This window comes from Hippocampus bargibanti, linkage group LG02 (genome assembly GCF_051943395.1).
Source record: "Hippocampus bargibanti isolate YZ-2025 linkage group LG02, ASM5194339v1, whole genome shotgun sequence".
Lineage (NCBI taxonomy): Eukaryota > Metazoa > Chordata > Actinopteri > Syngnathiformes > Syngnathidae > Hippocampus > Hippocampus bargibanti.
In genome coordinates this window covers 31148851-31162287 of record NC_142735.1, presented here as the reverse complement: position 1 = coordinate 31162287, position 13437 = coordinate 31148851, and the positions used below count along the sequence as shown (strand labels likewise).

At 45.0% G+C, this 13437-nt stretch overlaps 1 protein-coding gene across 3 annotated transcripts in view; it reads right to left on the bottom strand.

Annotated features, from left to right (window-relative positions):
- The window catches only part of LOC148902434 (transcription factor COE3-like), a 46629-nt gene extending 33508 nt beyond the window's left edge, over positions 1 to 13121 (bottom strand). For 2 of the 3 annotated variants that reach the window (XM_088990966.1, XM_088990965.1), the window contains exons 1-6: positions 12645 to 12915; positions 8367 to 8523; positions 8155 to 8218; positions 8018 to 8073; positions 6547 to 6620; positions 2849 to 2917 (exon numbers count right to left, since the gene is read on the bottom strand). In XM_088990966.1, the coding sequence (XP_088847092.1) occupies positions 2849 to 2917; positions 6547 to 6620; positions 8018 to 8073; positions 8155 to 8218; positions 8367 to 8523; positions 12645 to 12778 (554 nt within the window). In that variant the 5' untranslated portion in view covers positions 12779 to 12915. Of the gene's footprint in view, positions 1 to 2848; positions 2918 to 6546; positions 6621 to 8017; positions 8074 to 8154; positions 8219 to 8366; positions 8524 to 12644 lie in introns of all 3 variants that reach the window. The other variant, XM_088990968.1, reaches the window with a different exon arrangement.
- Positions 13122 to 13437: the final 316 nt, after the last annotated feature.

Below are 13437 nucleotides of genomic sequence, written 5' to 3'. Positions count from 1 at the left end.
CATGTATTTTGTTTTTCTACTTCTTTCATTCCTTTCATCTTCCTTTCACAACTTTGCTGCTGTGAAATGTAAATTTCTGACTGCGAGACTAATAAATCCAATCCAATCCTATCCAATCCAAATACAGATAGAAAGATCAATTAATACGAATAAAAACACACACACACACACACACACACACACACACACACACACACACACACACACACACACACACACACACACACACACACACACATTCACACAAACACGCACACATAAAGTGAAAGGATCATATCGACACAACAATAAAGTTATTCGACGTTGAGTGAACACTGGCTATCTGGCTAGCGACTTAGCTGGCTATCTAGCTGGCTAGCTATTTGCTATCTATTAGCTAGATAGCTGGCTAGCTATTTGCTATCTGTTAGCTAGCTAGCTGGCTACCTAGCTAGCTATATATTTGCTAGCTAGCTCGTTATCTATTAGTTGGCTAGCTAACTTTCTATCTATTTAAAGGACAACCGACGTCTCTGGACAAGTTGTGTCCATAATTTGTAAGATGACTTCAAATGACTTCTACTGAGCGTATTTTACAAAGATTCCACCCCGCATATAGCTATATTTTACGTTTCAAGACTCGCACTGAATATTTCGGAAGTCTTGTTTTTGAGTTGGTGACGAGTCCTCACACTACATCACTGAAGGAACGCCCCTGACCGAAAAAAAGGACACATTGTAGCAGTCCTTCCATCACGTCAATGCATTTTGCTGTACTTGTTTGGTCTGGAAACATCATGTTGCACCAAAAAGAGGCAGAAGAGGGCGACAAAGCTCCGTGTAAGGAATTAATCAGCCTGTGGAAACGGGCTGATTAATTCCTTACACTGAGCTTTGTCGCCATTTTCTGCCTCTTTTTTAGTGCTACATTTTCCCCCCCTACTGCCTTAAAATGGCATGGAATAAATTCTTTAATCGATTGCAAACATGTATGCTTTCCTCTTCAGAACTATTTGAATCATATTCATAACTGGATGAGTAACAAGAAAACATATTCTCCGAATCTGAAGCTATTGTTTTGATTCTCCAGCAAGGCAAGACAAGACGTCTTGGGGTGTCGCCACGAACAAAGGGGCGGGACCTTCTGAAACTGGTTACTTCCGGGTTCATTTTTTTGCAGATTTTGGACACTTTAAGTCATTTTTATTGGTGTTTTGCATTTGACTAAAATCTTATACTGTGTGTTTTGGGTATTTTAGATGCTATAAAACGTTTTTCTGATGTCAGTTAGGAAACAAAAAAGTGATGTCGGTTGTCCTTTAAGTTATTCTGGATTGAGTGAACGCTGGTGCATGTGGCTGCCGCTGCTCACCCGCAAAAAAAAATCCTGATCCTGGGACTGTAAAGTGACCTTGAGAGTTTTGAAAGGCGCTTGAACATAAAATGTATTATTATTACTATTATTAATACCAATAAATCATGAATGGCAGAGGGCGAGCAAATGAATGAGTCCATCCTCAATTTTTTCAGCGCAAACATGAGTGACAGGGTGGGTGCCCAAAACGGTCCAAGGCGAGAGATTGCGGGAGCACCGCGGGAAGCCCTGAGCAGGGTCCCAAAAAAGGTCAAAGGTCAGCATTGATGGGCGTGTGTGTGTGCGCGGCCTCTGTCTCAGAGGGGTTTATCGCTTAGGTTTCAGGTTTGATGTCACCCCCCCTTTCCCCCCCACCGGGCTTTCCCTTCATGCGGTGTCATCGGCGTCCCATCGATTGAGTTGTGGACGCAAAATGTCCCTTTTACTGTAGCGGCTCGCGCCGATTTCATTTGCATGATGGCGGGCAAAGCACGGCAGGCCGTCTCTGCCTCATAAATCCGTCTTTCTTAACAGCCACTAAAATGCAGAGAAACAAGCGGCGGCTGTAAATCAGCGGCGCATGAGGCGAATGGTCCTCGCGTGCGTATACCCCCACCCTCCATCGCCACAGCCGATCGTGTCCGAGGCAAGCATAAGGCTGGCGTGGACTCAGGCCAATAATTCTTTTCTTCGCCCTTTCCTTTCATTACAGGATGTTCAATCCTGAGCTCCTCCGCTCCATGACCTCCTCTATCGCCACCCCTAACCCCGCCCCCCCAAAAATATGAGCCAAATAAGCTGTCCTATGTCCCGCCGAGTCTCAAATTGGATTTGATGGTTGCACTTCTTGAATCGACGCACTATTACTAAAATGGCCAACTGCAGAACTACTCAACAAAGAAATCACAAATTTGATCACACACACAAATTCCTGTTTCAATGGGTTTTGTGAGGTCCGGATAAATCCAGGTAAAGAGTGAGGACCACCGTTGCGGATAAGTTTAGAGAAGAACTCGTGCTACATTTGAAGACTAAATGTCATAAAATTTCCCACTTCAACTTCTTTAAAAACAAAGAAAAAAAAGTGGACTTGAAACTGAATGAGCAGCAGGGGTGAGGTTTCTGGATGGGTACATTCAAAGACCTCACCCCTGTAGTGAATTTGGTTAAAATATCGTTTTACTTTCTGTGGGATGGTTTTTTTTCCTCTCATTAACCACGCTCACACAAACATGAACATAGAGTGAGTAAAAAGTGTGTGTATCCAAGTGAAATGAAAATACACACCCAAAAAATAATTTTGGGGGAAATGTGAGGACCTCTCTGAATCTTTAACAGAGGCATATATAGACCCTCTAGAAGCCTTTAGAATAACTTTAGAAAAACTTGTGAGGACCAGCCAAAAGGTCCTCACTTGTCAAAAATGTCCTCACTACGTCTGGAATAAAATGTTAGGTCCTCACAAGACTAGTCATACAAACACACACACATACACAGGAAGGGGGCGGGTCCTACCTGTCGATGATGACGGGGTCAGAGGGTGTCTCGTTGCGATTGCCGCAACTTTTTTTGTCACAGCAGCGGCTGAGGATGGAAGGCAAGCGGACGTTAGCGTGTGAAGGGAGCATAAAACTAAAACTTGCTATTCCGACACAAACAAATTTCCAATGAGAAAACATTCCAACTTTAGGATGCGCCACAAATATTCTCTGACACTCTAAAGGTACTCTGATTAGAAAGGAAATGGATGGCCTGTGAGAGGGCTCTCTGGAGGCCGATTTAGAAGGACGGCAGGTCTCCTTTCGGTACCCAGCTGAGGTGTGGGCCAAGCAGGGGCGCGCCGACGTAGCTCACGCTCGTTCAAAAGGGGAAATTGTTGACAAAAACAGAAAAGCAATCAATCCTCATCAGGATTCACACCTAAATGTCAATGTATTCATTGATGCATTTTTTTATGGCGTCTCTCCTTCCCCCACTGGTATTAGCATAGCATGTCGGGCTAATTGTTGAAAACCGATATCCAGGAGCTTCACGCTGTCGTCATGAAACATGAATGCGGTCCAAAGTGCGCGCGTGGCCCGTCGCCGCCGTCAGCCAAAGTTCCAGGAGACCAATTATGAAGGGCACCCGCGGGCGCTGCCTCGGCGACCGAGTGCGACTCCGGTGTCTTCGTGCCAGCCACGCCCGCGGGGGACCCCCTCAACTCCCCCTCGAGGCTCCCTCGCTTTCCAAAGAGCAAAACAAAACCTGGCATGCCGTCCACCGCGTTTGCTAATGACGCTTCCCTTCAGGCCGCGAGCGCGCTAATGACTGACGCCGACGTGTGTGTTGATACGTGTGGCTGTGTGTGTGTACGCACATGTGTGTGTGTCTTATATATTACAATACATATTGATTTATAATAATAATAATAATAATAATAATAATAATAATAATAATAATAATAATAATAATAATAATAATAATAATACATTTCATTTATAAGCGCCTTTCAAAACTCTCAAGGTCACTTTACAGTAACAGGATGTTTTTCTGTGGGTCAGCAGCGGCAGCCACACGCGCCAGCGTTCACTCAACCCAGATGTAACTCAAATAGACAGAAAGCTAGCTAGCTAGCTAGCTAAGTGTTATCTAATAATCACTCAACCCGGAAGTCACTCAAATAGATAGAAAGCTAGCTAGCGAGCTAAGACTTAGCTAATAATCACTCAACCCGGAAGTAACTCAAATAGATAGAAAGCTAGCTAGCTAGCTCAGAGTTAGATAATAATCACACAACCCGGAAGTAACTCGAATCGATAGAAAGCTAGCTGGCTAGCTAAGAGCACGCAGCGGCCCCCCCTCTTGTCAGGATCTGGTTGGCGACCAACGGGGGCACTGTCGGCCCCGCCTGCACCTGCACAGGTGCTGGTCGTCCCGATCAGATTGGCGACCAACGGGTAGTGACGTCAGCCCTGCCTGCAGCCTCGCAGGTGCTGGTCGTTTTAATCACTGACACTTAAAAGGACACCCGGCACCACCATCCGGTGTCGGTTCATTGTTTGCTGCTTGTTTGCTGCATGCATTGTGTATGTTTGTTTAACCTTGGCGGACTTTTACACTTGGTTTTCTTTTGATACTTTGTATTTTTTCTGTTCAGTTGATTTTGATGTTTTACATTTTGTTCCTGCTGACCTTTATTCTAATACAATTTGTCAAACAACCTCCTGCTCCCTCCTGCCTGCTTTTTGGGATCCGCACCCGCCATCACCACCTCACAAAACGTGACACCTCTCTCCCGGCAAATTGGTGTTTTCGTGTTTATTATGTTTGTTAAAGTCATTATAAGTACCTTGCACGCTGGGTCCGAGAGCACAGTAATTTCATCTGTGCTGTATGTCATGCATATTAGCATATTTGACAATACAGCTGACTTTGACTTTGACTTTGAAGAGTTAGCCAATAATCACTCAATAAGTCACTCAATAATCACTCAAAGTCAAATAGATAGAAAGCTAGCTATCCAGCTGGCTAAGAGTTAGCTAATAAACACTCAACCCGGAAGTAACTTTCTACAGTGCTTTAACAACAGCTGAAGCTGCAACAAAACACTTAACATGGACAGGTATCAAACAGGAAATAAAGCACTCACAAAGTTAGTAGAAAGCACCAGGGAGTCAAACCAAGATCAACTCAGAATCATGCTGAGTCGAATGCCAAAGAGTACAAGTGAGTTTTGAGACAGGTTTTAAAGATGGCCAGCGAAGGGAGGGGACTTGCCGAATGTTCAGTGGCAGGTCATTCCTGAGAATGGGACCAGCAACGGAAAAGGCTTGATCCCCCTGAGCCTCCGATTAGTTTTTGGAACATCTAAAAATGTCTGGTCAGCAGACCTGAGGCCTTGGGAAGGTGTGTAGAGGTGGATGAGCGAGGCCATATAAAGATTTAAAGACAAATACTAAGATCTTGAAAAGAACTGTAAAATGTATAGGGAGTCAGTGAAGGGATGCCAGAGTAGGAGTTATATGCTCCCTCTCCGTAAGAGGCGAGCAGCAGCATTCTGGACCAACCAATGCTATCATACCAACTAGTAAAAAATATAATAATTGAATAATAATAACAGCATAATGTGATAACATTTGTTAACCTGTCTACCCTAACCCCCCTCCCCCTCCTACCCCTTCTCCTCACTGCCACGTGTGTCTGTAATTCTCCCCTCCCTCCTCTACCACGGATATCGACCAATCACATGTGGCTTTAACCGAAGACTGGGGGCGGGGATTAGAGGTGTGGCTGCCTTTTGAACCGGCTCGTTCGCGAATGACACATCACGGGGTGAGGCTGTGAAAATCACACACGCATGCACACACAACACCAAGACGCGGGTTCAATTTGGTCTCACATCTTGATTTTGTTGGTGGAAAAAGCTTAGTTTGACCTGCAATCCGACGGACCAAGACTTTTTTTACATGTCCTTGACCAGTGTGATTTAACGATCATGGCTGGCGATGCCTGCGAAGCGTGAAAGGAGCCATCACCATGAATTGAGACTTGGCTGCAATGTAGTGTGTGTGTGTGTGTGTGCATTTGTGCGTGCGTGTGTGCGTGCATTCATTCAGATGTTTAGCCTGCAGCTGGCAGGGAACCTCGTCACAGAGGTCAAAGGTCAAAGTCAGCATCTATCTGTTAGCTATCTATTAGCTAGCTCGCTTTCTATCCGAGTTACTTCCGGGTTGAGTGAACGCTGGCGCATGTGGCTGCCGCTGTTCACCCACAGAAAAACTTATCCTGTGACTGTAAAGTGACCTTGAGAGTTTTGAAAGGCGCTTATAAATAAAATGTATTATTATTATTATTATTATTATTATTATTATTATTATTATTATTATTATTATTATTATTGTTGTTGTTGTTGTCATGTAGCATCTGTTGTCATGGTGACTCATTGACTTCACACGCACACTCACAACGACAAGTTGCACACGGGTGCACGCACGTCCACGCCCGCCCGGTGTTTGAGTGACACGATTACGCCCGCACAGCCACCTGTGTGCGTACATGTGTGATTCTAGTGCTGAAGCAGTAAATGAACATTAACGAGTTGGCGAAAATGTGTTGATTGGCGCATCGACACCAGAGACAGACAACAGATGCTGTTTGTCACTCACACACACACATACACACACACACACACACACCAGCAGACACAAAAGGAGCGTGAAAAAGTGTCGTACCTGCACATGATCTCGTGCGTCAGAAGAACGCGACACATTTCCGGGTTCTTGTCTTGTCCCTCGTACAAAATAGCCTGACGAAAAGACACACACACAGAGCATCATGCTGAAATCCAAGGGCTGGCGTCCAATGGTCTGGTGACCTTGGTGATCTTCTAAAGGTCGGAATCAAGGCTGGTGTGCGGAGGGGTCGCCACGGATTAGCGCCGGCGACTATGCACGTGCGTCCGCGAGAGTCTTTGCTCGAGTTTATGAAAACGACTCGGGTGGGTTGTGCCGATTGTCCAATGAGTAGACGGCGACCAATCCTCAAGTTAGTGCAAACAAACACGGAGAAGCCTTAAAGGACAAACGACACCATTTTTTTTGTTTCCTAACTGACACTGAAAACGTTTTATAGCATCTAAAGTATCAAAAACACACAGGATGATAATTTTAGTCAAATGCAAAACAAGAATAAAAACGAATTAAAGTGTCCCAAAACTGCCACAAAATGAGCTCGGAACTGGGTAATTTCAGAAAGTCCCGCCCCCTTGTTGGTGACGTCACGCCAGGAAACTCACAAACTGCCTTGCTCCAGAATCAACACAATGGCTTTAGAGTGTTCATATTCGGAGAATATGCTTTCTTGTTACTCATCCAGTTATGAACACGATTCAAATACTTCTCAAGAGGAAAGCATAAATGTTTGCAATCGATTAAAGAAGTCCTTCGAGCCGTCTGCAAGCGATGAAACCGGTGAAGGAGATTTGGACTATGATGTAGTACCCCAGAAAATGCACAAGATGGCGCACATGCGCCGTTTCATCCAGTATATGGAGCCGCTTATAAGAGCCGACCTTCGGTTAAAGCTGCCGTGATTGGTTAAAATCCGTGGTAGAAGACAGAGGGGTGAGTTTTACACACACACACACAAAAGGAGAAGGGTTAAAGACAGCGGCAATCCTTGCTCTGGTCCGTTGGATATGACTGGTTTGTCGGCTGGGAATTTGTGTAAACGTACACCTTCTCTACGCGTGTTATCGCAATTGGCTGCCACACAACGATTCACCATCATGGTATTGATGTAGTTTTACTTCTAATTTCGCTATCAACACTTTGTTTTCAGATGAAAAAAAGTACCCAAAATGCACTGTTTGTCGCTTTGTCGGTCAGGAGCGTTCCCTCCGTGATGTCACTGAGGGCATCGTCATATACTCGAAAACAAGACTTCCTGAATATTCAGCGCGAGTCTTAAAAGGTAAAATAGAGCTATATGCTGGAATCAAATGCGCTCAGTAGAAGTCATTTGAAGTGATTTTAAAAATTATGGACGCAACTTGTCGGGAGGTGTCGCTTGTCCTTTAAATGAGCTTCGGGGTCACTCCAAGGGATAACCCCCTGCACTATGTTGCGCTTTTTCATCTGGCGCAAATGTGGGGAAGCAGGAGGGAAGGGGGTGGGGGGGTTACGATCGTCACATCAGTCTCACCTGCTTGGTCATGGAGTCAATGAGGCGGACGTAGAGGTCTTGCTCCGTCCTGATGCCTAAAACAAACACGCAGCATACCATCACACACACACATCACCCTTTTTTTTTGGGGGGGGGGGGGTGGAGGGGTCGCTCACCGTTACTGTAGAGCAGTTGTAACTTGTAATGAATCCCATTGTTGGTCTTCTCCCCATTGTACTCCTTCACGCCACAACAAGACGACACGGCGACACAGCCAAAGTGGGAAACCAAATCAAGAAAAGCAATAAGACCAAAAAAACGCAGAGCTGCCAAAATCGGCGCGGCGACTGAGGGGCTCATCGCCTGGCCGACTTGGCTTGGGACTCACCTTGTCTTTCTCCACAAAGTCGAGGTAGGACGTCCGCTCGATCTCCACAGGCTGCCCTTGGCGGTCGTACAGTGCCAGGACAAAATGGAAGAAGTTGGACTTCCTCAGGTTGGACGGCGGCTGCTTCTCAAAGTGGGCACGGGCCAGACTCACACCGCTGACACATGCACACACACACACACAAACACACACACACACACACACACACATTCATGTTTCAATGGGTTTGTGTGGTCCAGATAACTCCAGATAAGGAGTGAGGACCACCGTTCCTGATAAGTTTACAGAAGAACTAGTATTACATTTGAACACTAAATGGCACCCCATTTCCCACTTCAACTTCTTTAAAAACAAATAAATAAAAAGTGGACTTGAAACTGAAATATAAGCAGGAGTGAGGTCTCTCAGTGGGTACATTCAAAGTCCTCACCCCAGCAGTGAATTTGGTTAAAATGTCATTTCACTTTTTGTGGATTGAACTTTTTCCTCTCATTAACCACGCACACACACACACATAAACACACACACAGTGAGTAAAAAGTGTGTGTATCCAAGTGAAATGAAAATACACACAGAAAAATCATTTTGGGTGAATTTGTGAGGACCTCTCTGAAACTTTAACATATGCATATATAGACCCCATAGAAGCCGTTAGAACACGGGTCGGGAACGTATGGCTCGCGAGCCATATTGGGCTCTTTTGATGATTGCATATGGCTCACCGATAAAACTAAATACATATTCTCGCTTTTTTTGCTGTTCATTTCCTGTTGGGCTGAGGTTAGAGGAAAGCGCAATTTTGATTGGATGATACTGGCCGTCATGTTGAAACAGGTAATTGCCCCTTTAAATGAGCCCGATGAGTACACTTCAGCTTGAATGCACCGGAGGGAATTCGCCTTTGTGGAGAGAAAAAGTTCTGATTCTAATTTGCAATGAAACAGTACCACTGATTAAACAGTCGAATGTCAGTGACATTTTAACAAACCCTATGTTAACGTTAGCATCAATAGACGTCTGTGAGAAGTATGTTGCATAGCACGTGTGGAAGCTATTGAGCCATGCGCAGGCTAGCTAGCAGTAACTTCGCGTATGGACAATGGAAAGTTGACTTTCATTCCAATCGTTTGGCTGGATTTTTACCAATCATGAGGAATGGAAAACCATTCATGTTAACGGTGAGTACTATCACAAAGTTATTTTAAATAATACATTCTGACATTTTGTTGAAAAATGGCCACTCATGCGTCTGTGTGTGTGTGTGTGTGCGTTTGTGTGTGTGATAGTGTGTGGCTCCCGTGTGGTGGCTCTCACTGAAAAACATTTTTAAATATTTTGCTTTTATGGCTCTCTTCGTCAAAAAGGTTCCCGATGCCTGCTTTAGAATGAAAAAATGTCCTCACTATGTATGGTATAAAATGTTAGTGGTCCTCACAAGACTAGTCATACAAACACACATGCATACATGCAAACACACACACACACACACACACACACACACACACACACACACACACACACACACACACACACACACACACACACACACACACACACACACACACATATACACGTCGTCAGTCGGACACATCGGCAACTTGGTCCCCTGCTGGCCTCCGCCGAAAAACGGTAACGACAAACACCATCGTGAGCGGCAAAATTTGCATTCCGTCCCATAGTCTTACTCGAGAGGTGACAATTAGTGTATTGAAATGACGCCCCCCATATTGAAAAACACACATGAGGCTCACTTGAGGTTTTTTTTGTTTTTAACTAGTAATGAACGCAAGTTGTAAAAAACAAGTTTGGGCATCAAAGAAAAATTTGGGATTTGAGTGCACGGAAATAAAAAATGAGTCAAAGTGAAATCAGGGCAAATGTTTGAATTGAAACATGCAAAAAGCAAACTGGAGCACGGAAAATACTTTTTTATGTATTTTTTGTAATCTGGTTTGGTACACAGAGATGGATTTCGTTTCCGGGCAAGCGCTTTTGGCGCAAAGACCTTCAGGCTGACTCACGTCGTCCTGTCACTCATAGGGCCGTCGTTGGGTCGTTTCGATTCTGGAGGGCTCACATTTTTGAAGCTCACCCTAGATGCCAGTAAAGTGCCTCCTTTTGTTTTTTTGTTTTTAATGGGTGGAAGGATCATTTAATCATTTTCGGTTGAAAAATATTCCTGAGTTGTCATCAAGTGCCCTGAAATACGGAAGAGGACTCAGGACACCAAAGAAAAATAAAATAAGGTTGGCAAGATTTGGACATTTTTTCCTCAGAATTCTGGCTTTAAAGTCCGAATTCTGACCTCATTTTGAAAATTGTGATTTTATGCTCAGAATTCTGACTTTATTCCCAGAATGACTTTCAAGTGAGAATTCTCATGCACTTTAAAGTCAGAATTCTGACTTTATTGTCAGGATTCTGACTTTAAAATGAGAATTATGACTTTATTCTCAGAATTCTGAGAATAATGTCAGAATTCTCACTTTAAAGTCGGAATTCTGATTTTAGAGTCAGAATTGTGAGAATGAAGTCAGAATTCTTAGAATAAATTCAGAATTCTGACTTTAAAGCACGAATTCTGAGAATAAAGTCGGAATTCAGACTTTAAAGTCACTTTAAAGTGAGAATTGTCACTTTAAATTCAGAATTGTGAGAATAAAGTCAGAATTCTGCGAATAAAGTCAAAATTCTCATTTTAAAGTCAGAATTCTCATTTTAAAGTCAGAATTCTGACTTTATTCTCAGGATTCTGACTTTAAAGTGAGAATTCTCACTTTAGAGTCAGAATTGTGACGATAAAGTCAGAATTCTGACTTTAAAATGATAATTCTGACTTTTAAATGAGAATTCTCACTTTAGAGTCAGAATTGTGACGATAAAGTCAGAATTCTGACTTTAAAATGATAATTCTGACTTTAAAATGAGAAATCTCACTTTAAAGCCAGAATTCTGACAATAAAGTCGGAATTCTGACTTTAAAGTCACTTTAAAGTGAGAATTGTCACTTTAAAGCACGAATTCTGAGAATAAAGTCAGAATTCTGAGAATAATGTCAGAATTGAGAGTAAAGTCAGAATTCTGAAAAAAACGTCAGAATCTTGCCACACTTGTTTTTTTTCTTCAGTGCCCCTAGTACTCTTCCATACCGAAATCATGTCATAATTTGGCTTTCTTTTTGCTTTATTTATTTCATCAATGGGTGGATGGATCATTTGATCATTTTCCGTTGAAAAATATTTCTGAGTTTTCGTCCAAATCGTGGAGGTTAAAGCCCCTCGTGCGCACACAAGTTGTGCGTGCGTGACATTTATTGTTTACATTTTTAGAATATACCTTCTCATGAATTATTCATTGTGGAGGACTTTTTTTCTTGAAAAATTGTCAACTGTGTCTCAATTGTGGAGAAGGAGAAAGCACGATACCTCCAGCTCGGGCTTTTGTGCTCTCACACGCGACAAATTTGCTCCTCCAACTTGTCTCTTTGCCGTACAAATGTCCTCGTTTGCTAGATCAGCGTCAGCATTTTGGTTTGTTGCCACTCTCATTTCCTTATCAATGTGATGACTTTTTTCCTTGCAGTTGCTTCTCAAATGCATGCGTCGTTTCCGATGGAAAGGAGCTCCAAGGGCTTCCCGACGGATGCCCAAAAGTGGAAAATCTTCCTTGGCATGTCATGGCGTGATTTGGCCATTGATTTGGCTGATTGTCTTATAATAATAATAATAATAATAATAATAATAATAATAATAATAATAATAATACATTTAGTTTCCAAGCGCCCCTCAGAACACTCAAGGACACTTTACAATCTAAAAACAATACACAAAACAATAGAACCAGAAATCAAATGAGAAATAATAAAATAGCTGATCGAACTAGACTATGAATGCAATTTTAAATAGATGGGCTGTGAGGTGGGATTTGAAAGTAGGAAGGGAGTCAATATTACAGATGTTGGGTGGAAGTGAGTTCCAGAGTTTGGGAGCAGAGCGGCTGAAAGCTCTGGACCCCAGCGTGGTGAGACGGGCAGAAGGCACATTGACCCGAAAGGTTTGGAGAGGCGATTGCAATTTTTCTCCGACCAGCGGGGGGCCCGTGGGGCGGCTACAATTGGTGGGGTGTGGCACCCTGGCAATTGAAAGACAAGCGGGACCTGGGTGCTGTTTGACGCTGGCTTTTGAGCCTCCGCGAACCTCCTCCCTGCCCACACACACACACACATACCCATACAAGCACGGCGACGTTCGCGAATGAAAGCAACAAAGCGCGCCTGACCTCTGCGCGGCCGTGTTGGCATCCAGGATCCCGGCGCTGGCCATCCAGGACCGCACGGGGGTCATGCCGGTGGGGAGCGGCTCCTCCTTCATGGTGAGGCCCCCCCGAGGGAGGCCATCCTGGATGGAGAACATCGCCGCCGCCGACCCGCACCAGGAAGACCCGAAATACTCCGTCACGCACCTGGGTGACGACGGCCAGGGACCGGCGAGGAGGGGCTGGGCGCGCCGAGGGTAGGGGGGGCTTCCCCTAACGAGGGGGTCCCGATCCACGCCAGAGTCCGGAAGGTGCGATCCCTCCGGAGCGAAGATGGAGCTCTTTGAGAGCGTCAGCGCTCCATGCCGCCAACTCGGAGACGTGGGAGGAGGGCGGGGGGAGCCGAGCGGCGGGGCATCCCGCGGGACCCAAGGTGCAAGTTGGCAGGGAGGGTGGTGACGGAAGGGGGTGCCAATCGGGAGAGCCTGGATGAAGGCGACCGACAAGCAGCCAGAGGAAAAGTCCAAAGACAGAAACAAGCTTTGATAGAACAACGCTTGTCCACTACGCCTCCGAGGGGAGGAGGGGGAGGGGGGAATGGTGGGGGTGGTGGGGGCGCAGGGGGCGGGTAATATGAGAGGGGGGCGGATCGGCGCCAACAACCCCCCACCGCGTCCCCAGCGGAGCTCCTTCCTCCTCTTCTTCCTCCTTCTCCAGGACGAACGCTCGGATCTCCCGCGGGACCAGAGGGGGCGGGGCCTCATCTCCATATATGGTCACATCATCTGAATAGGAGCGCCGGCGCAGCCTCCCATTG